Raw genomic sequence first — 23,865 nt, 5'->3', positions numbered from 1 at the left:
CATAGAGGACCATGTATCTTTTTGAATTATAGTTTTGTCTGGATATATGCCCGGGAGTGGGATTGATGGATCATATAGTAACTGTATATGAGGAACCTTCATACTGTTTTCCATAGTGACTATACCAACTTATATTCCCACCAACAATGTAGGAAGGTTCTCTTTTCTCCACATCCTCTACAGTATTTGCTATTTGTACACTTTTTCATGATGGCCATTCTGACATTCAACAACCTTGTTTTAGTTTTTTTATTTATTTGTATTCTCTAATAATTAGTGATGTTGACCATTCTTTTTATGTGCCTATTGTCAATCTGTATCTCTTCCTTGGGGAAATGTCTATTTAGGTCTTCTGCTTATTTTTCAATTAGGTTGTTTGGGGTTTTTGTTGTTATTTTGTTGAGTTGCATGAGCTGCTTGTATATTTTGGAAATGAAGCCCTTGTCAGTCACTTATTTTGCAGACATTTTCTCCCATTCTGTAGGTTGTCTTTGTTTTCTTTCTTTCTTTCTTTTCTTTTTTTTTTTTGGTCTTTTATTTTTTTAGGGCTGCACACGCAGCATATGGAGGTTCAAAGGCTAGGCGTCGAACTGGAGCTTGGCTGATGGCCTACACCACAATTCACGGCAACGCCAGATCCTTAACCCACTGAGCGAGGCCAGGGATCAAACCTGCATCCTCGTGGATATCCATCAGATTCTTTCATTTTGTTAATGGTTTCCTTTGCTTTCCTTTGTAAGTTTGATTAGGTCCCACTTTTTAATTGTGTTTTTATTTCTATTGCCTTGGGAGACTGACCTGAAAAAATATTGGTACGATTTATGTCAGAGAATGTTTTGCCTGTGATCTCCTCTTAGAGTTTTATGGTGTCATGTCTTATGTTTAGTCTTTAAGCCACAAGATGTATTTCTTAAGACTTAAAAGTCAAAATTACTCCTTGATCCATAAGCTGCAGAATGGATGTTGTGTTAGCAGTTAACACACACACAACATTTATCAGTTAAGTTCTCTGTGTTGTATGGGTGTGGCCTGTGGTACTCCACAGCAATTACAATGGTCACATCAAGGAGTTCCCTTTGTGGCTCAGCAGTTAACGAACCTGAGTAGCATCCATGAGGACGTGGGTTCGATCCCTGGCCTAGCTCAGTGGGTTAAAGATCCAGAGTTGCCATGAGCTGTGGCATAGGTCACAGACTCGGCTCAGATCCTGCATTTCTGTGGCTGTGGTGTAGGCTGGCAGCTGTAGCTCCAATTCATCCCCTAGTCTGGGAACCTCCCATTGGCTGAGAGTATGGCCCTAAAATTGCAAAAAAAAAAAAAAAAAAAATCACCAATCAGAGATCACCATAACACATAAAGTTATCATTAAAAATGTGTACTATTGCAAGAGTCACCAAAATCTAACAGAGAAATACAAAGTGAGCAGATGCTGTTTGGAAAATGGCACCAATCGACTTGCTGGTCAAAAGCTTGTGCAAACTTTCAATTTGTTAAAAACACAATGCCTACAATAAAGTGAAGCATAATAAAATGAGGTCTGCCTATACTGGCACATCTTTGCCCCAGGCTCTGTTTTTCTCAGAATTCAAATTAAGATATAGGCAGAGGATCCTGGGTTCCCAGCTTCCCATCTAGAAGGAAGGTTGTGGGGACAGAGGGGCATGCCCCTTTGCCCCTGCAGACTCTCGGCCACAGGGAGGGATGTGGCTGGAGTGGGGCCAACATGGCCTCTGGAGCAAGGTCTAGGGCAAGGGCCACTTGCCCAGGTGGAACAGAAGCACTGACTGGAATATAAACTGCTAAACAGTGTGGCCTGGCTGGTTCATCCTCACATACTTTGTAGGCAGCAGATATTTAATTTTTTTTTTTTTTTTTTTTTTGCTTTTTAGGGCTGCTCCTGCAGCATATGGAGTTTCCCAGGCTAGGGGTTGAATTGGAACTGCAGTTGCCAGCCTACATCATAACCACAGAAACATGGGATCCAAGCCGCATCTGCGACCTGCACCACAGTTCACAGTAATGCCAGATCCTTAACCCATTGATCGAGGCTAGGGACCAAACCCACATCCTCATGCATCCTAGTCGGGTTCATTAACCGCTTGAGCCATGAAGGGAACTCCCCGGATATTTAAATTTTTTGAAAATGAAGTTAATGTGTGCCTCAAGTTTTTGCAAAACAAGAATTTTTTTCAATAAACAAATGCCATTTGCAGCTACCTGGATGGACCTGGAGATTATCATGCTAAGTTGAGCATGTTAGAGAAAGACAAACAATGTATGTTATTGCTTATATGTGGAATCTAAAATATGACACAAAGGAACCTATCTACAAAACTGAAATGGACTCACAGACATAGACCACAGACTTGTTGTGGGGGGAATGGAGAGAAGCATTGGGAGTTTGGGATTATCAGATGCAAACGATTATATAGATAAACAACAAGGTCCCTGTATAGCACAGGGGACTATAGTCAATATCCTGTACCAAACCATAATGGAAAAGAAAATAAAAAAGAATGTATATGTATGCATAACTGCGTCACTTTGCTGTACAGCACAAATAAACACAACATTGTAAATCAACCATACTTCAATCAATCAATCAATAAAGACCATTTGGATACCATAACAAATGCTAGACGGTGGATACATGATCCAGAATTACGATGCTACAAATACTTATTTGCTTTCATACTTTACATAGTACATCTGCTTGCCCATAATATTGCAAAACTTGGAGTGTCTGAAGACATCTGAACGGTCTATCAGATAATTTCAGAATTCCATTGGTGAAAATAGTAAATAGGAAAGCACTACTCGATGTAAATATTTTTAAAGTAAAATACCCTTCGTTTTTTTACTTGAAAACCATGTCTAGATATCCCTAAGTCAATGACAAGATGGTGTTTTTAGATAGCTGGTACATTTATTTAATCCACATTTACTGAATGTTTATCATGTGTCAGGCATGCTAGGCCTTAGTGATACCAAATAAATGGTGTGCTTAGTCGCTGCCACAGAAAGAAGTTGATATCATAAGGAAGCTGCTCAAGTAAATAATTACAAAATGGATCTGAGGTGCTGTGATGCAACTGTACAGAGATCTTATCTGCTTGTGGGGTGGGGTGAGGAGGCAGAGAGGAAAAGATTCCTAGGTGCTACCTCTGAGCTGTTCAAAGGATGGGTAGGAGTCACCCAGGGGAAGAAAGGCTATTCTTGATGGAACAAGCAGCCTGGGAGCAGATAAAGGCGAGGCCTCCCACAAATGTCACCTTTATTTTTTTTCCTTTTTGTGGCTGCACCTGCAGCATACGGAAGTTCCCAGGCTAGGGGTTGAATTGGAGCTGCAGCTGTAGGCCTTTGCCACAACCACAGCAACACCAGATCCAAGCTGCATTTGTGATCTATGCCACAACTTGTGGCAACAAGGATCCTTAACCCTTTGCGCCAGGCCAGGGATTGAACCCACTTCCTCAGACACTATGTTGGGTTCTTAACCTACTAAGCCACAACAGGAACCTCCACCTTTATGATTTCTGACAACTCTATAGCACGTGCATAATTACTTAATATTTTTCTTAAATATCCCTTCAATTTTTTACTAACATACCTACTTTGGCTGTATCTTGAGCAACACGTGAGAAATCTAGGGTATGGTGCCTTAATTACACATTTTCTAATACTAGAATTAGAATGCCAAATGACTACACTTTCACAGTTTTAAAATTATTTCATGTTGTACAACTGAATATCGAGCTCTAAGAAATATTAAATTAGTGAAACCCTAAGCAATTCAATATATCCCTTACCTTACTTCTGTAAGAAACAATAGCAGATATAAATTTGTTTTAGATGCCACTCTATTTCTAGTAAACTTAATGTCCTTTAAAATATATATCTATATCGTACAATAACTTTCAGTATAATTGAAAAGTCTGAGTTAATTTTCTAGCATCTTGAGGAGGAGGGTCCTGAGCTTTTGATCCGAATCGTCATCTCTTGTCAAGTAATGCGGTAGCAAATTTTCGACCATTTTGATTTGAAATTCGGTCTCCTTCATAAAAAAAAAAAAAAAGTCAAACATACAAACAAAGGGATTTTAAAAAGCTAGAAAAGCAGTAGAAAAAAAAGCGAGAAGTTAAGGCGTGAAATTAGAAGAAAGTCCGCTCCAAACCACGCAAATCCTGATGGATTTCCTTCCCCTGCAACAAAACTGCGTGTTTTTAAATAAAGGCAAACTTAGGCCGCGTTTCCGCTGAGCGAAGACGTAAAGGCGAGGGCTTTCCTCTCCAAAAAAAAAAAAGTCACAGTCACCAAGAGGGAGAGAAGAGGGGACTTTACTCGCCTGAATCTCCCCTGCTTGCCTGCATCTTCCTCTTTCCGCGGCAACTCGATTCCCCTTCGCGCGGACCTTCGGAGCCAAACGGGCCCCGCCCCCAGGAAGGCCCCGGCCAGCCTCTTGGAGGGGCCGCCAGGGGTCGCTGCGCGCTCTCTGGGCTTCCTTCACCTCCTCCCCGCCGCAGCTCCGCCCCGGGGGCGGGGTCGGCGCCAAAATCAAAACCTCGGGGCCCGCCCCGCCCCTCGCGGCGCACATGCCCCGCCCCCGGAAGACGTGCCGTCCGCGCCATGGTAAGAGTTGGGGGCGCCCTCCCCGGTACCCTTTACCCCCGTGGCGGGGCCGCCGAGCCTCTTGGCCGCGTCGGACGGCCCTGCGTCGGCCGTCCGGGCGGGCAGCGGTGCCGGCTTTCGCGCCAAGTCGGCGCCTCGGCTGTCCCTCGCTTTCCCACCCCCGCGGCCCGAGCCGAGAGGCTGAGGCGCCGCGCTGGGACCCCCGCCCTCGTGCTCCAGCGCCCTCCCGGGCGGGTTAGTTCAATACGGAGCGTTGGAAAACGTGCCCCGAGTATTTCCTAAAGCCAGCAGCATAAGCAAGACCACGAGTCGCTGCCCGAGCACAGCGCCTAGGCTCCCGCCCCCGACCGAGCACAGGAGGAGGGGGCGCAGAGTTGCCCAGGGACCCGCTTGACCTCGGACGGTTGCGTGGTTGCAGACGCTATAACACTAGAGTACATTTCAGAATCGCGTAGTCTCCAGGGTGACCTAACGAATCTGCACACTGTGCCACTTAGATATTTCTGCGAAAATGCGTTGGTTTTTACCGAAAGGCGGGAATCCCTGTCCTTTTGTGCTTCAAAGGGACTGCTAGTTGGTTGGGAGTTAGTCGCTTTATTAGGGAAGCACTGAGTCTTTGTTGCATGCAAGGATGGAAGGTTAAGTCCTGGGAAGATTCCAAATTGTCTTTCCCTTTGTGAATTTGATGTCTTTCCGCTCATCAAATCATTTTTTATAAACCTCCCAGGTTTTATCCTATTCCTTCCTTGCTCGCCCCGCCCCCGCCCCCGCATCTCTTCTGTTGGTGGAGTCAACCTCTAATGAAATGAATCTGAGCTTTTAATATCTTAATTAAGTGGCCGTTATTTTATTAAGCTAATGGTGGACAGGGATCTAGTTTGCATGGCGTTTATTTGTAGGTACTTGTCCAGATGTAGTTATAACTGATAACGGCTTCTTTGTGGTTTAACTTAACAGCCCAGCCACCTGGGCATACACACTGGTGTAGGAAGCCAAACAGGCCCCCACTTCAATCAGGAACCTGTGCTCCCTGATATATTTTTTATAGAGTTACTGCCCTGATAGAACTAACTGCTGAGAGCTCTGCAGTACACGTGCATTAACTTTTTCTGTTTTTGTCTTTTTACTTAATCTGTCTCTACACCTGAATCACTTTCTAATTACTAAATGGTTTCATGTACTAACTTTTCTGATGTTTACCTCGTGATGGAGAAACATGAAACAAACTAGTTCTCATAAGATACACACTTCCTATTTTTCCTGCATTATTAGGAAATAAGTTTAGTGTTCTGTTGATCAAAGATAATTTTTGTTCTCTGTTAATACGTGTTTCAGTTTGGTTACACTTGCTGCATAAACAGTTGTTATTGAGTCCAGGCATATTTTTGGAATTGGAGAAATGCAATATGGTCTCTCACTTCCAAGGGTAGCAGTTATTACCTACTTTTAATTTTTCACAATGTTATTGCAGTTGATCAATTGGACTGACTTGAGGAATGCTGTAACTCCTAATTGGAGAAGGTTCTTTCATTGCCTCAAGTCGAGTTCACTTACTCATTTGAGTACATCTCTAACTTACACTATGGGGATTTTCTTTAATCTTAAGTATTACAGGAGATCTTGTTGATTTGGGGGAAGGGAAATTTCCAAATTTAGATTAGTATGGTATCCTTTTTCATAAGTTTTTGTTTTTTTGTTTTTGTTTTTCAGGGTCGAACTTGTGGCATATGGAAGATCCCAGGCTAGGGGTCAAATCGGAGCTGTAGCTGCTGGCCTACGCCACAGCCACAGCAACTCCAAATCTGAGCTGCATCTGTGACCTACACCACCGCTCACAGCAACGCCAGATCCTTAATCTGCTGAGCAAGGCCAGGAATTGAACCCGTGTCCTCATGGATACTAGTCAGATTCGTTTCCACTCATATACTCTCCTGCTGTGGTTAATAATAAAACCTATTTGTAGTCAGAAACAGACTGATGAATAAATTAGCCTGAAATCAGTGTTGTCAGTTGATAGATCTCATCCATGTTTCCTGAGTAACTTTCACAGCTGCTAAGCTGACTGTTGAGGGCTTTCCTGAAGCTGTGTGCCCTCAGGGCATCAGGTTCTCCTAGATGCCTCCTAGATTCTCCCAGATCTCAACAGCCTCTGTGCGGTAGATTGTTATAGAGTCCAGGGGCTCTCAGGGAGCAGTTTTTTTGTTTTTGTTTTTTGCATTTTATGGACTCAGATGTGGCATATGGACATTCCCAGGCTAGAGGTCAAATTGGAGCTGTAGGTGCCGGCCTTTGCCACAGCAACTCAGGATCCGAGCCTTGTCTGTGACCTACCCTGCAGCTTACAGCAACGCTAGATCTTTAACCCACTGAGCAGGGCCAGGGATCAAACCCACATCTTCGTGGATACTTGTCAGGTTCATTTCTGCTGAGCCACAACAGGAGCAGTTTATAATACCAAAACATTAGGAGCCTTTTCTAGAACTTTTGGAACTATTTTCCACTGAAGCAGCCACAGACTAAAGCCCTAAAGGGATTATCACTGCCTCACAGAGCCCCTAACATAACCTCTAGATTCTGGCCTGAGCAAAGCTGTGTTCTCAATCCTGGGGCACAGTCAAAGCACCTGAAATATTAAAAATATGAGGCCAAGGCCCTGTCTCAGAGATTTTGATTCATTTCATGTAGGATGTGCCTGGGTATCAGAAGTTGTTAAAAGCTCCTGAAATGATCTAATCTCTGTAAGGCAGTTTGAGAACAACTGGACTAGAGAAATAGGTTGAATGGGCCTTCTCTCTGGGTGTGAATTTCTTGCTTTATTCAGATACTGCAGAGGCCAGCATGAAGGGAGGCTGATAACACAGTATTGAGCTCTAGCTCTCTATGTGTAGTGAACAGATCTTCATGGTTTATGGTTTCATGGAACTTGCCTACCTGAGATTTCACTGGTTTACCTCTCCAAGCATGGCAGTAAATGATTATCACAGAATTTCTTTTGATCAATTCACCCTGCAATTATTTATATGAGTACAAGGGGTGTTGTGGGGTTTGGGAGCCTAAATAGCCTCAGACTGGGGGGTTGGCGCTTTAGAGACATGGTGGTAAAATTGAGAACTGGTCTTTATATTGACTCTTCTTTGGGAAGGCAAAGGCAGTTCAGGTACTGAAGAACTCTTGTTTTATTTTGTGTTTTTATTGAATGAAAGATTCTTTAAACTCTACAATGCTTTATAATTTTCAAAAGTTTCATGCACCATGATTTCATAGAATCCCATGATAACCCTTTTCCCCCTTACTCCATAGTGCTTCTCCCCGCTGGTGACTGCTAGTGTGCTCTCCATATCTGTGAGTCTTCTTTGTTTCATTCATTAGTTTGTTGTGTTTTTTAGATTCCATATATAAGTGATAGCAAACAGTATTTGTCATTCTCTGACTTATTGAACTTAGCATAATGCCCTCCAGGTCCATCTGTGTTGCTACAAATGGCAACATCTTTTTTTTGACTGAGTAGTAGTCCATTGTGTGTGTGTACATCTTTATTCATCTACTGGATACTTAGGTTACTTCCATGTATTGGCAATTGTAAATAATACTAGTATGAAGGTTGGGATGCACATATCTTTTCAAATTAGTGTTTTTGTTTCTTTAGGATACATACCCAGGAGTGGAAGTGCTGGTTCTTTTTTTTTTTTGTCTTTTTTTTGGTCTTTTTGCCTTTTCTAGGGCCGCTTCCCATGGCATATGGAGGTTCCCAGGCTAGGGGTTGAATTGGAGCTGTAGCCGCCAGCCTATGCCAGAGCCACAGCAACGCAGGATCCAAGCCAAGTCTGCAACCTACACCACAGCTCATGGCAACACCGGATCCTTAACCCACTGAGCAAGGCCAGGGATAGAACCGGAAACCTCATGGTTCCTAGTCGGATTTGTTAACCTCTTCACCATGACAGGAACTCCTGGAAGTGCTGGTTCTTACAGTAGTTCTGTTTTCAGTCTTCTGAGAAACCTCACTGCTGTTTCCCACACTGGCTGCACCAATTTACATTTCCATCAATACTGTAGGAGATTTCCCTTTTCTCCACATCCTCAACAACATTTGTCATTTGTGGTCTTTTTGATGATGGCCATTCTAACAGGTGTGAGGTGACGTCTCACTGTGGTTTTGATTTGCACTAGAGGAAGGTGTTTTAGATAGACAGAGAACAACATTTAAAAGGCAGAGAAGTGGGGAAAAGCATGTTGCAAGTGGAGAATTACAAGTAGCTTTTGTATTGCCGTTCGAGTTGCTTGGCTCTTCATGTCATTTCTGTAAATTGGAGGTGGGGAGTGGTACCCGTGAGGGGGAGGCTGGGTCAGATGGCAGAGGGTCCTGGATGGCATCGTAGGGGGTTGGATACTTCCTCCGGAGGGTTGGGAGCACTTCCTTTAAGCAAGGAGGAGGCGTGGTTAGGTTTGCTTTGGGGCAGCGTGGAATGTGGACTTGAAGGGTGAGCAGAGCATGGTCAGCAGGCGGCAGGTACGTTCTAGGAAACAGATAGTGAAGGTCTGAACTGAGGGCTGCAGCTGACAGGTGGATTCGAGACACAGTTAAGCACTGATACTGGCACACTTGGTGATGGGTTGGATGTAGAGTAAGAGACACGAAGGAACCTCAGGTGACTGCCAGGCCTCTGGCTTGGGGGACAGGGTGGCATCTAACTGAACTCAAGAGCCAGAACAGCAGGTCTGGGGAGTCATTGTGCAAGAGGAAGAGGGCATTTTAGACCTCCTGAATTTGCAGTCTGTTCAGCAGGCAGGTCCATATGTGAAGTTGAAGCTCAGGCACCCAATTTGAGATCTCAGCATAGGTGCATGTTAAAGCCACGAAAGCAGGTGAGAGCAAAGAAAAGGTGTGCGGAGATGAGGGGATCAGTGGAACAGCCTGGGGAACAGTTGTATTTGTGGACAGAGGAAAAAGGGAAGTATGAACTCTGACGCTGCTTATTTTATCTATATGATCCATCAAGAAACACTGGATAATTTGCTGTGAAAATGAGTTACTGGGCTCCAAGGCCTTGTACCCAGAAGGTGTTCAGAATGGCAGTTCCAAATTCCTTCCCCTAACTAGTGTAGGCTCTCATGTCTGTTGATGTTTATAGTTGGATAGGTTTATGGTTGTTGGTTTCTTTCTTTCTGCTTTTTAAGTGCTATCAAGTATTTTAAAGCTCTTATCTAACCATTCATGTTCCTTCATCATCCCATATGCAATTTTTGAGAGAGATGCAGGTTACTTTAGAAACAATAGTGTGGAATTCTCCACAAGAGAACTAGAAATAATGGTTCTTATCCTCTTCTGTTATTTTCTGTGAATATTTGCATGGAGGAAGTTTTGGGCTTTTGAAAAACTTGGCCTTCAGCTATAGGTATATACGCTATCTACAATACAGAGTAAAATTTATTAATAATCTACATTTCAGATTGGCTAAAGGCTGGTTCCGGGGTACTAATAACCTGAATTGGAGAAGGCTTTCCTCTTCTTTCCTGCCTCCAGGCTCCCTCTGGAATGCTCCTGTCATACCAAGAAGTGGCTCTGATCTTGTCACTCCCTACTTTAGAAATTGCTCAGTAGCTCCTCATTGCCTGGAATGAAGTCCACTCTCTTTGGCTGGCCAATCAGCTGTCCATAATCTGGCCCCAGACCAGCTTTCTCATCTCCTCTGCCACTTCCTCTACATACTCCATATGTATAGTAGTTCCCCCTGAGTGTTGGTCTTTCTGGAGCATTCCACACACTTCTGTAATCTTGTGTCTGTGTTTCGTCTCTCCAGGACACGCGTCTCACCATTTCTCAACTTGCCAAAATCCTGCTCCTCCCCAGCCTTCCTAGCTCACCCTCCTCCCTTTCCCGAGTGGAATTCATTCATTCTGTGCCAGGCAGCAATCTGAGCATGTCCTAGCTGTTTGTCAATTAGTAGTAGTTGTGTCTGTTTATTTTCTTTGAGAAATTGTACGTCTTTTGAAGTTAAATACAGGCCTTCTTGGATCATTTGATACATACTGAATTTGCAAAAGTCCAGGCTCTGTCCCAATCCCAGTTTTTATTATAGCGCAGCACCTAGCGCAAGGCTTGCCGTAAAGTAGTAGCGTTGTTAAGCTGTCTTGAGGCCTGGCTCTGAGTGTTATTACACCTCTTGGTCTCCGCGAAGACTGAGCATTGTTCCTAATATTGTTTCGAGTACGTTGTTTTAAAAAGCATTGCTTTTTTTAAAAAAAAAATGCAGCATTTACTTTTTAATTTTTGTGCTTTAGTCCAAGAAAAAAGGACTGAGTGCAGAGGAGAAGAGAGCCCGCATGATGGAAATATTTTTTGAGACGGTAAGTCGTTTTCCATTGTGTTTTTAGTATTTTGTGTAATTTTCTTAAGTATATGTCATCCAGTACTAACTCTACCCTTTTCATTAGCAATCATTGCTGACCAATTTCCCGAAGAAGGAACAAAATTCTACAAATAGTCATGGTTCCTGTGAGCTGCGGGGCATGAGAGAACCCTGTCCCAGTGCTCATGGCTTCTTCTCTTCCCTCTGGCACCTGAATTATCTTTCTGAAGCATACAGTTGATTGTGTCCCCTTTGTCTAAATATAGTAATGATAACAACTCATATCTCCTGAGTGTTTCCTAGGTGCCCGTCTCAGTTCTAAGCACTCGTGCAGATTATCTGATCTTATCCTTTTTAACCCTGTGAGATCAACGCTATTGTTATCCTCACTCTGCAGAGCTGGACAGCTGAGCCGCGGCCTAAGATACCAGCCTGGGTCTCAAAAATGGAAGTGGTAGTATTAGGATAAAAACCCCGGGAGGCTTATCTGATTTTAGAGGCAGTGCAAAGGAGTTCCACTGACTCCGTGGGTAATGAACCCAACTAGTATCCATAAGGATATGGGTTCGATCCCTGGCCTCGCTCAGTGGGTTAAGGATCCAGCATTGCTGCAAGCTGTGGTGTGGGCAGGCAGCTACAGCTCCTATTTGACCCCTAGCCTGGGAACTTCCATGTGCCGCAAGCAAAAAATAATAATAATAATAATAAAGGCAGTGCAAATACTGCCTCTTTACATGTATAAACATGTGTTTGTGTAATATGTATGTGATGGTACATAAGCCTGATTAATTTATTCCAGGCATATGTGCCTGCCACTAACAGGAAATATGTTTGAAGTTTCTGCTCCTAAGTGGCAGAGCCAGGATTCAAACTCGGTCACCCGGCTCTAGCTGGTTTTCTTCATCATATTGCGGTATACTGGCTTTTCTTGCTTCCAGGTCCAAACTTTTTCTTTTTTTTTCTTTTTAGGGCCGCACCCTCAGCATATGGAGGTTCCCAGGCTAGGGGTGAGTTGGAGCTGCAGCTGCTGGCCTGCGCCACAGCCACAGCAATGCAGGGTCTGAACCACATCTGTGACCCACACCACAGCTCTCAGCAATGGCACATCCTTAACCCACTTAACCCATGAGGCCAGGGATCGAATCTGTGTCCTCATGAATGCTAGTTGGATTTGTTACTGCTGAGCCACAAAGGGGAGCTCCCTCCAGACTTTTGACCTAACAAAAAATGTTACCTTCTATATCATGAGTACCTGAGAAGACGTTCAAAATCTAGTCTGGCCCCAACCTACTGGCTGTTTGCATAATTTACAAATGTGAGGAAGATGGGAGAAATGGCAAAATAGAGTATGAAGTTAGTAAGTCATGATAATACTTGACATTTTCATTTTGATAATGCAGGTTCTCAGTAAGACAAGCAAAATATTATGGGGACTTTTAAAAAAACTATTTGCCCGCTAAGTGAAATCTTACTAATCTTGTGTACAATGACTGACTAAAAGTCACTGGTAGTTCAGAACAGGGCAAAATATTAATAATGATGATATGATTAGGAAGATAAATCGATAAAGTTTGTAAGTGAGGATGATGACTAGTCCCTGAGTTCTTTCCGCTGAGCCACGACGGCAACTCCAAGATTAAATATTCTATGTGTACATCTTCTCATAATGTTTTTTTAAATTAATTTATTTTTAACTTTTTTATTACTCAATGAATTTATCACATCTGTAGTTGTATAGTGATCATCACAATCCAGTTTCACAGGATTTTCATCCCACAACCCAAGCACATCCCCCCACCCCCTAAACTGTCTCCTCCGGAGACCATAAGTTTTACTTTGCATGTGGTAGACACGTAACATGTATAGGTGAATGACGGAAAGGCAGCCACGAATTGTATTTTTTTTTTTTTTTTGTCTTTTTGCCTTTTCTTGGGCCGCTCCCACAGCATATGGAGGTTCCCAGACTAGGGGTCTAATCTGAGCTATAGCCATGGGCCTACACCAGAGCCACAGCAATGCAGGATCCGAGCCACGTCTGCAACCTACACCACAGCTCATGGCAATGCCAGATCCTTAATCCACTGAGCAAGGCCAGGGATCAAACCCACAACCTCATGGTTCCTAGTCGGGTTCGTTAACTACTGCACCACGACGGGAACTCCATGATTTTCTTATTTTAAGTGTAGCTTCCATGAAACCTTAATTGTAAGCAAATCTTGACAGCTGTCATTTTGCTTTTAGTTAGAACTGCTAAGTCTGTGATGAATGGTATATGCTAAGCAAAGCACTGTGTTTTCTTCAAATCAAAGTGTCAGAGAAGCTGATTATCTCACGTTAACAAATGATTCATCATAACTAGGTTTTTTGCGGTGTTTCGTTTATTTGTTTGTTTATTTGCTTTTTAGGGCCACACCCATAGCATAGAAGTTCCCAGGCTAGGGGTCAAATTGGAGCTACAGCTGCCGGCCTGCATCACAGCCACAGCCCCTCAGGATCCAAGCTACATCTGCAACCTACACCACAGCTCACGGCCACGCCAGATCCTTAACCCACTGAGCGAGGCCAGGGATCGAACCTGCATCATCACAGATACTAGTCAGGCTTGTTACCGCTGTGCCACAATGGGAACTTCCTCATCGTAGTTAGATTTTATATCTCCTGGGGATGATGACCTTTATGTTCTGCCTTCCAGGTACTTTGAAGAATGGTATGTTTATGCAGAATCCGTCCATTTGAAGTTCTGTTGAGGGTGTTGAACAAGATAATTATAGTTTCTTTTAGCTCATAAACATAATTATAGTCGGTATAAATATATAGTAGAAAACAAATATGCATTTTTCATCTCTTTTTTTTTTAACTCTTTTAAACAGAAAGATGTATTTCAGTTAAAAGACATGGAGAAGATTGCTCCCAAAGAAAAAGGCATTAGTAAGTATCAAGTGTGTGCTAGAATGTTGTGGTGTATATGCCAAGTCATCTTTCCTGCAATAGTCTTTAACTGTAAGGAAACATACATTTCTAGAGATGAAGAATGTTTGTTTGTAAAAGTCTCTGTATAAAGTCTCTGGGTCACAAACCATGATTCTTGTTTGGAATATTTACTCCAGGAAAACAAGAATGGACTATGCATGCATTCCTGTGCACGTGTACACACACACACACACACACACACACACACACACACACACACACACACACACACACACACGGTTATACACATTTATGGGTATAATTTACTTCAAAAGAAGTAAAAGCTGTTCATATATGTTCTAGTGTCTGTTAAATGTGATTTACATGGTGTGTTAGTTTTCTGCAGCTGCTGTAACAATTACAAAAAACTTGGTGGCTTAAGACAATAGAAGTTTATTTTCTTATAGTTCTGGAGGCCAGAAGTCTGAAGTCACGGTGTTGGCAGGGCTGGTTTCCTCTGGAGGCTTCGAGGGAGAAGCTGTTTCATGCTTCCCTCCCAGTGTCTGGCAGCTGCCAATAGTGCAGGGCTTATAGACACACCATTCTAATCTCTGCCTCTTCCTTCACGTGGCCATTGCCTTTGTTTTCTCCTCTTCTCTTGTGAGGACACGTGTCATTGGACTGGGGACTCACCCAAAGTACAGAGTGATTTCACCATCAGAGCCTTAATTGTATCTATGTAGACCTTTTTCCAAAATAAGGTCCCATTCATAGGTTCTAGAAGTTACCTTTTGAAGGGTCACTGTTAAGCCCCCTACGTATGATGTATGTATATTTTAAACTTCAGTTTCTGATTACATAAACTGTATGTGTTTATTTTAACAGCTTTGGAAATTATAAAGAATATAATGAAAATAAAAGTTGTTCATAACCTCTCTGTTCTGAGATCGCTGCTGTTAACATTTTTGATGCATTTTGATGTCTTATTCATAGGATCTGTTTATCTGTGTATAGTATGAACTGGTCCCTTTCTCTGAGAGGGAACCATGCTGCATTTATAGCTCATGTATTTTTTCCATATGACATTGTGTCATCTACTTTACCTATGTCCTTTGCTTTTAACAAAATGATTTATAACATCTGCATCTCCTAACCTTTCATTCTTTGTCCATGTACTGTGCCATATTTGCTTAGCCCCTTAACTATGGTTGACCATCTGGGTTATTCCCCAGTTTTGCTAAAATTAATGTGTAATTAATATACCATCTATAAATTCTTTCTCAGTTATTTTTTAGAGTATGTTTATGGTCACAGCACAATTGAGAGGAAGGGATAGGATGTCTCACATGCTTCCTGGCCACACACATGCCTGGCTTCCCCTGTTATCAACGTCACTCACCAGTGTACCTTTGTTACCATTGAGAGACCTGCATTGATCCATCATAATCACACTAAGGCCATAATTTACATTAGTGTTGACCCTTCGTGTTGTACATTCTGTGGATTTGGACAAATGTATAATGACATGGATTGATCATTATGTCATTAAAGTGTCCTACAGAGTATTGTCACTGCCCTGAAACTCCTCTGTGCTCCTCCACCTGCTCATCCCCCTCAGCCCTGCCATAAGCTTTTTTCCACATCTCCTATTGTTTCATTAGGAAATGTCCCTAGAAATACAATAGAAAAAGACTTGTAGTTTTAGGCTTTTTATTTGTATTCTCAAATTACCTTCAGGAAAGGCTATTCCAAATTATACTCAAGTTCGTTTCTCAGAACCGTTTTCATTTCTAGAATTCTGACATTTCAGTTTGTACTTATTTATAAATGAAGTTGAATATTCTGCATTTGGTGTAGATTTTATTTTTTTATTTATTAAATCTTTAAATTTTTAATGTATTTTCCTTAAGTTGGGGGATCTTCTCTGGGTAAAGTAAAATGGACATTAGAATATAGATAATTTCTTAGTATAGTTTTACTTAATAGAAAGTAAGAATGGTTCGTGACTTTCAAACATTTGTGAAATATGACTTTGCGTTTTTACATGCTATTTTTAAGCTCTTTTCTGATTGTTAATCTTATCCCTGACCATAACTTTCAGTTTCTTTATTGTTTAATTTTTCGTAGGAGTTTCGTTTTAGTTTCCTTAGCCAAAAAAAGTTAACACATGGTCATTGGTGGAAAAAAATTAAGAAAAATGAGCAAAAAAAAAGAAAAATAAAAATTGCCTCTTAATTTCTTAAATTCAAGATAACTAGGAGTTCCCGTCGTGGCACAGTGGTTAACGAATCCGACTAGGAACCATGAGGTTGCGGGTTCGGTCCCTGCCCTTGCTCAGTGGGTTAAGGATCCGGCATTGCCGTGAGCTGTGGTGTAGGTTGCAGACGCGGCTCGGATCCCGCGTTGCTGTGGCTCTGGCGTAGGCGGGTGGCTACAGCTCCGATTCGACCCCTAGTCTGGGAACCTCCATATGCCGCGGGAGCGGCCCAAAGAAATAGCAAAAAGACAAAAAATAAAAATAAAATAAAATAAAAAAAATTGAAGATAACTACTGTCAAGTAGTTCTCCCGTGGCTCAGTGTGTTAAGGATCCAGTTTTGTCACTGCAGCTGCTCTGGTCAGTGCTGTGGCACAGGTTCAGTCCCTGGCCTGGGAATTTTCACATGCCACAAGTGCAGCCAAAAAAAAGGAAAAAGAAAATAACTACTGTCAAATTAGTGCATACTGCCTTTTAACTTAATTTTCTGTGTAATGCATTTTGGATGTATGTATATCCAGGCCATTATATATTTTATAATGTAAATTTAATGACTGTGTAGTATATCATTGCAATAAAGCACTTTTAAGAGTCCAGTTATTGGGCTAATTTCCACATTTGGGCTGTTGAAATCAGTGCTTTGACAAGGATGCCTGTCTTTATGCCTGTCCATCATTGTTTTCTTTAGCTGAATTTATAAAAGTGGAATTTCTATATGAGATACATAAATCTAAGGTTTTAGATACATACGGCTATGTTTTTCCACCCATGTTGAGAGTATCCATTTCCCTGAATCCTTTATTCTAATTTTTAATGTTTTAAATTTGATAGTTAAGAAATCACATCTCATGCTTTATTTTGCATTTCTTCAGTTATTAGTTTGTTTGAACATTTTTCTTATTTACTGACCATATGTTTTTTATAGTTGCCCATTGAAGTATTTTGTTTTTCTGTTGAAGTATTTGTCTTTTCTTGTTAATTTTAGAAGTTCCTTATTTATTAACTTATTAACTTGATCTGTAAAAGTTACTGCATTTCCCCAGTTATTGGCTTTTTAATTTGATTTATGATGTGTCTTAATATGGAGTCTTTAAAAATTCTCTCTTAGCTGCTATGTCAGTAAAAGAAGTTCTTCAAAGCTTGGTTGATGATGGCATGGTTGACTGTGAGAGAATTGGAACGTCTAATTATTATTGGGCTTTTCCAAGTAAAGCTCTTCACACCAGGAAGCGTAAATTGGAGGTTCTGGAATCTCAGGTAAGCCACCATAGTGACAAATAACAGACTTGCTTTATAAGAAAGAAATTTGTTTTTTTGTTTTTTGTGGGGGTTTTTTGTCTTTTTTTTTTTTTTTTTTTTTTTTTTTTTTTTGCCTTTTTCTAGGGCTGGTCCCCCGGCATATGAAGGTTCCCAGGCTAGGGGTCTAATCGGAGCTGTGCAGCCTACGCCACAGCCACAGCAACACCAGATCAGAGCCGTGTCTGCGACCTACACCACAGCTCACAGCAATGCTAGATTCTTAACCCACTGAGCAAGGCCAGGGATGGAACCTGTGCCCTCATGGATACTAGTCAGATTTGTTTCCACTGAGCCACGATGGAAACTCCAGACATTTGTTTTACTGAATCCTCTTTTCATTTAGTGATTTCTGTTACATTTTTAATATGAATTATTTGACCCAGAGTCTTAAGATAATGAACATCTCTTTTTCCCAAAGAGTGCAAGGACCTTGGAATATTTTAACTTTCATCTTCTTACACACCATGATCCTGCTGTCTAGTATTTTAATTCTTTTTATGTTTATAAAAAAATTGGTGGGAAGGTACAGAGAGTTCCCAAGTACCATCCCTGTCTCCCAGCAAGTGTACAATTTCCCTTATTATTTTACATCTTATGTTAGTGTGGTACAGTTGTTCCAGTTGATGAGCCAATTTCGATACCTTGTTATTAACCAATGTCCGTAGTGTACATTAGGGGTTTACTCTTAGTGTTGTACATTCCATGAGTTTTGACAAATGCGTAAATGTCCTTTATCCAGCATCACAGTCTCATACAGAATAGTTTCACAGCCCTAAAAATCTCCTGTGCATCACTTATTCCTCCAGCCCTCCCTTTCCCCTAACCCCTCACAACTGCTAACATCTTTACAGTCTCTAAAGTTTTGCTCTTTCTGGTTGTAATCCTTATAGTCCAGCCTTTTCAGAAGGAAGAAGATTGGCTTCCTTCACCTAGCAATGTGCATTTAAGTTTCCTCCGTGGCCTTTGGGTGGCTTGATAGCTCGTTTCTTCTGATTGCTGAAAAGTATTCCTTCCCATTGAGTGCGCCACAGCTTGCATATTCGTTCAGCTACTGAAGGAAATCTTGGTTGTTTCCAAGCATATGGTCCCAAGATTCCACCACATTTTAATAAACTATTGTTTTATCCTTTTATCAGACTAATGGCATGGATTATCATGTGAACTTACAGTGCAGTAGTCGCCCCTTTCTGCAGGAGATACATTCTAAGACCTCTGGTGGAGACCTGAAATCATGGAAAGTACTGAATCCTATAAATGCTACGTTTTTTACAATATATGTGTACCTATAATAAGGTTTAATTTATAAATTAGGCACAGGAAGAGATTAACAACAATAGCTAGTGATAAAACAGGACAATGACAATGTGGGTGTGATTTCTGTCTCTCACAATACCTTATTGTACAAATTTAGTTCCTTTTCCATCTTAACAGAGTGCTCGTCACTCACTGTGGCTGTAACTTTTGCAATTTGAGGCACAAGAGCAAAGCTAGCACAAATTTTTTTCCTTCTCCACAATTTCATGGATGGAAGAGTCATTCTTACTGTAAATCTTAGCAACCTTAGCATATAACTTTTATTCTTTTCTTGTTAAGTTGAGAACTTTAACTCTTCACTTAAAGGAAGCTCTAATGACCTCTCTTTGGCACATCCGAGTCACCAGCATCACTACTGTTGTGCTTAGGGGTCATTACTGAGTGAAAGCAGGGCCACTTGATCATGAGTGCTGTGACACCATGACAATAACCCAGTAACCAAGGTAGCTACTAAGTGATAACGGGCAGGACATGCTGGGCCGAGGGATGACTCACGGCCCATGTGTATGGAGCAGGATTTCATCACGTTGTTCCAGTGGCACACAATTTAAAACTTACGAATTGTTTATTTCGGGGGTCTTCCATCTAATATTTTCAGACTGTGGTTGACCACAGGTACCTGACACCATGGGAACTGAAACCACAGGTAAGAAGGGACCCCTATATAGGCAAAAAATGAACCTTTTGGGAAAAGGACTGTGCACTTACTTTGGGGTGAAGAGAGGAAAAATCCTGATTTTCTGGAAGGAAATGAGAACAGGAAAAGTTAATCAACGCTGGTAAAGTAAATGAATTTCTCTCTGTTTAGAGGTTATGTGAGATTGTGTTTCTTCACAGGAAAATTCTCCTGAAACACCACCTTTAAAATAATGCTCCTGGATTTAAAAAGGTTTAAGTTTGTAGGGAGCCTTTTTTCAGTCATCGTTCTTAATTACAAGCAACACCGACTCTGGCTGACATTAGCAGAAAAGTTTATTGAAGGATCTAAGATGGACTTGCAGAGTCACTGGAAGGGGGGACACCCAGTTCTAAAAGTTGGTGGGAGCAGAGGGCAGGTACTTAGAGCCAGAGCACACCACAAAGCCTGGCTGGTGAGGACACGCTGCCTCAGAGCCCTGCACTCTGCTCCTAGCTCTGTTGACACTGCAGACCTCAGAAGATAATTTCATGGGCCCTCCTGGCCTTGGCTGAAGAACCCGATGTTGCTGCCACCAAAATAAAACAAACAGAAAACCACCAAGAAACTTCTGTCCCAGCTCTGAGTCGCAGCTCTGGAAGGTGCCTGTGATTGGCCAAGCCTTGGTCATGTGCCTGCCCCTCTAGTTGCCAGGGGAACAGGCAAGTAAGTAATTGGGGTTCCCAGGTTCCGTGCTGGAAGGTAGCTGCCTCCTTATGATGCCTGCAGTTCCCCAGAGTTGGGAGAGGGCTTGGATGCTGAGTAGCACTTTCCTCCTATGATAGATACATACCCACAGAATCAATCAAGAAAAAAACCTGGAAAGAAGCACAGATCTTGAAGTCAAAATAACAACCACAAATTTCTTGAATACCCATTTTCTTCTATGTGCTAGATACTGTGCTAGGCACTTGGAATTCATCAATGAACAAAGAATAGAAGCAGGAGACCAGGTAGTTAAGTTGCTGTAATAATCCACCTTTAAAGAAATGGTTTGAACTAAGGTCATAACACCCTACCTCCCCGCCTCAGCCTTAGCCAACCACTCATTTGCTTCCTGTTTCTATAGATTTCCTTGTTCTGAGCATTTCATATGAAGGGAATCATATACAGAGTGTGTCTTTCATGACTTTCTTCTTTCATTTAGCAAATGTTTTCGGGGTTCATCCATGTTGTATTATATATCAGTACTTCACTCCTTTTTATGGTCAAGTAATATTCCATTATCTTGATATACCACAGCTCGTTTGCTAACTCATCAGTTGATGGCCATTTGTGTTGGTTCCACCTTTTGACTATTATGAATAAGGCTGCTATAAAATTTCATATACAGGTTTTTGTGTGGACATACATTTTCATTTCTCTTGGGAATTTCTGGGTCCCATGATAACATTATATTTAATTGAGTAAAGAACTTCCAGATGGTTTTCTAAAGTGGCAGCATCATTTTGCCTTCCTACCAGTAGTGTATGGACGTTCCAGTTTCATCATATCCTCACCAAAGCTTGTTGTTACTTGACTTTTTTCTTTTTTCTTTTTTTCTTTTTACTGCCATACCTGTTTCATATGGAAGTTCCTGGGCTAGAGGTCAAATTGGATCTGCTGCTGAGGCCCGTGCCACAGCTACAGCAACTAGGATCCAAGCCACATATGCCATGTACAGCACAGCCCACAGCAATGCTGGATCCTTAACCCACTGAGTGAGGCCAGGGATTGAACCCACATCCTTATAGAGATAGCATTGGGTCCTTAACCCACTAAGCCACAACAGGAACTGTGTTACTTGACTTTTTGATTCTAGCCATCCAAGTGAGTGTGAAGTGGTATCTCATTATGGTTATGATTTTCATTTCCACGAAGACTGATCATGAGCATCTTTGCATATGTTCACTGCCCGTTTGTGTATCACCTTGGAGAAATGCCCATTTATATCCTTTGCCCATGTCTCATCTCTTAAATGTGATGCAGCAATTATTATTATTATTATTATTATTATTGGACAGTATAATTGATTTACAGTGTTGTGTTAGTTTGAAGTGTAGTTAGTGGTTCTTTTTCAGATTCTTTTCTGTTATAATTTATCACAGGATATTGAATATAGTTCCCTGTGCTATATAGTAGGACCTTGTTTATCTATGATGTTGCCTTTTTTTTTCCTTGCTAGGAAACAACATGCATATTCATCACTCAACAATTTTTTTTAACTTAGTTGTGCAATTCAAAACTTTATACAGGGTAATTTATTTTTAGGCCTTACTACATTTTCCTGACTCCATGTTTTTTTGTTCTTACTTTTATCCCCTTTGAGAATTCCCTTGTCTTTCCTTTCTACTTAGCCAATTCCAAACATCTCTCCTCAGACGTCTTCTCAAGCTCCATAGCTTATTGTCTTGCCCATCTCTAAAATCCTATAAAGTTTTTTGCTTTACCATAAATAAAATGTGTTGCTTTAGCAAATACTGCTGGTTGCCTGTCTAATAAACATTGCCCCCTTCTTCATTACTGACAAAACACTATGTTGAGGGAGCAGTGTGTCTTGCCAAAAAAAAATTAATCTTTCCAGATTCCCTGACATCTAAAAGTGGCAATGGGGGAGTTCCTGTGGTGGCGCAGTGGTTAACGAATCCGACTAGGAACCATGAGGCTGTGGGTTCGATCCCTGCCCTTGCTCAGTGGGTTAAAGTTCCGGCATTGCTGTGTGCTGTGGTGTAGGTCGCAGACGAGACTCAGATCTCTCATTGCTGTGGCTGTGGTGTACGCCGGCAGCTACAGCTCCGATTAGACCCCTAGCCTGGGAACCTCCATATGCCGTGAGAGCGGCCCAAGAAATGGCAAAAAGACAAAAAAATAAAAAAATAAAAAAAATAAAAATAAAAGTGGCAATGGGAAACAGGTGGGGGGTTTTTTGTTTGTTTTTATTTTTGTTTTTTGCTTTTTAGAGCTGCACCTGTGGGATATGGAGGTTCCCAGGCTAGGGGTCGAATTGGAGCTACAGCTGCCAGCCTGTGCCACAGCCACAGCAACACAGGATCCAAGCTGCATCTTCGACTTATAGCACAGGTCACAGCAACACCAGATCCTTAACCCACTGAGCAAGGCCAGGATCGAACCTGAAACCTCATGGTTCCTAGTTGGATTCCTTTTTACTGCATGAAGACAGGAACTCCAGTTTTGATGTAGTTTTGAGGGTTCTGGGAAAATGTTTACCTTCCTGACAAAGGCAAAACCCTTTCTTCTTTTCTCTGTGATGGATATGAAATCATATTGTAACCCTAAGGTAACAGGTGTTAGAATAAAGATGTTCCCTCAGAATGGCAGGGCCTGGGTTAAAAGGGCTTAGGTCTCAGAGAGCGTTTTTGAGACACTGTCCTAGCCTTGGACTGCCTTGGCTTTGGATTTCATAGTACATAAGAAAACCCCCAGTTTCATCTATTTTTAGTCAAATATTCACCTTCTATTCTAAATGGATAAAAGTGCTTTGAAGACTTTTTTCATGTTAAGTGTGGCTTAGATCTTGTGTTAGTATTTCTTGCTGTGGAACAAAACTGGGTACCGCCAAACTTCTTGGCTTAAAGAAACAGACTTTCATATCTTACAATTTCTGTGTATTAGGAATCCAGGCACGGTTTGGTTAGGCTCGGAGTCTCATATGAGGCTGTAATCAGACTGTTGAATTCTCATCATCTCCCTCCTCTGGGAGAGGATTTCCTTCTGAACCGAATCATATTGTTATTGGATTTAGTTCCTTGAAGGCCGTTGGGCTGAGGTGTTCAGCTCTTTGAAGGCTCTTAGACTGATGGCATTAATTTCTTGACAGCTTTTAGTCAGCTGCCTCCTTAGGTCCTTATACGGTGGGCTTCCCCACAGGGCGGCTCGTGGTATGTCCGCTGCCTTCCCTCAGAGCAAATGTGTGCAGAGAGTCCGAGACAGAAGCCACAGGTTGAAAATGACAGCCCATCACCTCTGCCTCATTCTTTCCCTACAAACAGATCATTAAATTTAGTCCACACCCAAGGAGAGATTAGACATGAGCATAAATACCAAGCAGCAAGGATCATTGGGACCTTCTTAGAGGATACATGACACAGATTTGTCATTCTTTTAACTTTTCACATGTATACATCTTTTTCATTGTTTTTTAAAAAATAAGTTTGTTGAGGAATAATTGACATACCAAATCTGCTCGTATTTGAAATTTATAAACTGCTCAGTTTCGACATGTATACATCCATAGATCCATCACCATGATCAAGATAAGGAGCTTACCCATCACGCCTAAACATTTCTCCATGCCTCTTTTTTTTTTTGTCTTTTTAAGGCTACACCCACGGTATGTGGAGGTTCCCAGGCTAGAGGTCAAATTGGAGCTGCTGCAGAGGCCTACACCACAGCCACAGCAGCACCAGATCACTGACCCACTGAGCGAGGCCG

General features: G+C 41.8%; 1 protein-coding gene across 5 annotated transcripts in view; it reads left to right on the top strand.

The window, feature by feature from the left end:
- Positions 4,554 to 23,865, top strand: part of MND1 (meiotic nuclear divisions 1) — a 75,208-nt gene continuing 55,896 nt past the window's right edge. For 4 of the 5 annotated variants that reach the window (XM_005653581.3, XM_005653582.3, XM_005653580.3 and 1 more), the window contains exons 1-5: positions 4,595 to 4,629; positions 7,930 to 7,971; positions 10,912 to 10,977; positions 13,850 to 13,907; positions 17,254 to 17,402. In XM_005653581.3, the coding sequence (XP_005653638.1) occupies positions 4,627 to 4,629; positions 7,930 to 7,971; positions 10,912 to 10,977; positions 13,850 to 13,907; positions 17,254 to 17,402 (318 nt within the window). In that variant the 5' untranslated portion in view covers positions 4,595 to 4,626. Of the gene's footprint in view, positions 4,630 to 7,929; positions 7,972 to 10,911; positions 10,978 to 13,849; positions 13,908 to 17,253; positions 17,403 to 23,865 lie in introns of all 5 variants that reach the window. The other variant, XM_003129137.6, reaches the window with a different exon arrangement.

Source organism: Sus scrofa, chromosome 8 (genome assembly GCF_000003025.6).
Source record: "Sus scrofa isolate TJ Tabasco breed Duroc chromosome 8, Sscrofa11.1, whole genome shotgun sequence".
NCBI lineage: Eukaryota > Metazoa > Chordata > Mammalia > Artiodactyla > Suidae > Sus > Sus scrofa.
The sequence above is the reverse complement of the archived record's forward strand: the minus strand, read 5'-3'. Positions and strand labels throughout refer to the sequence as shown.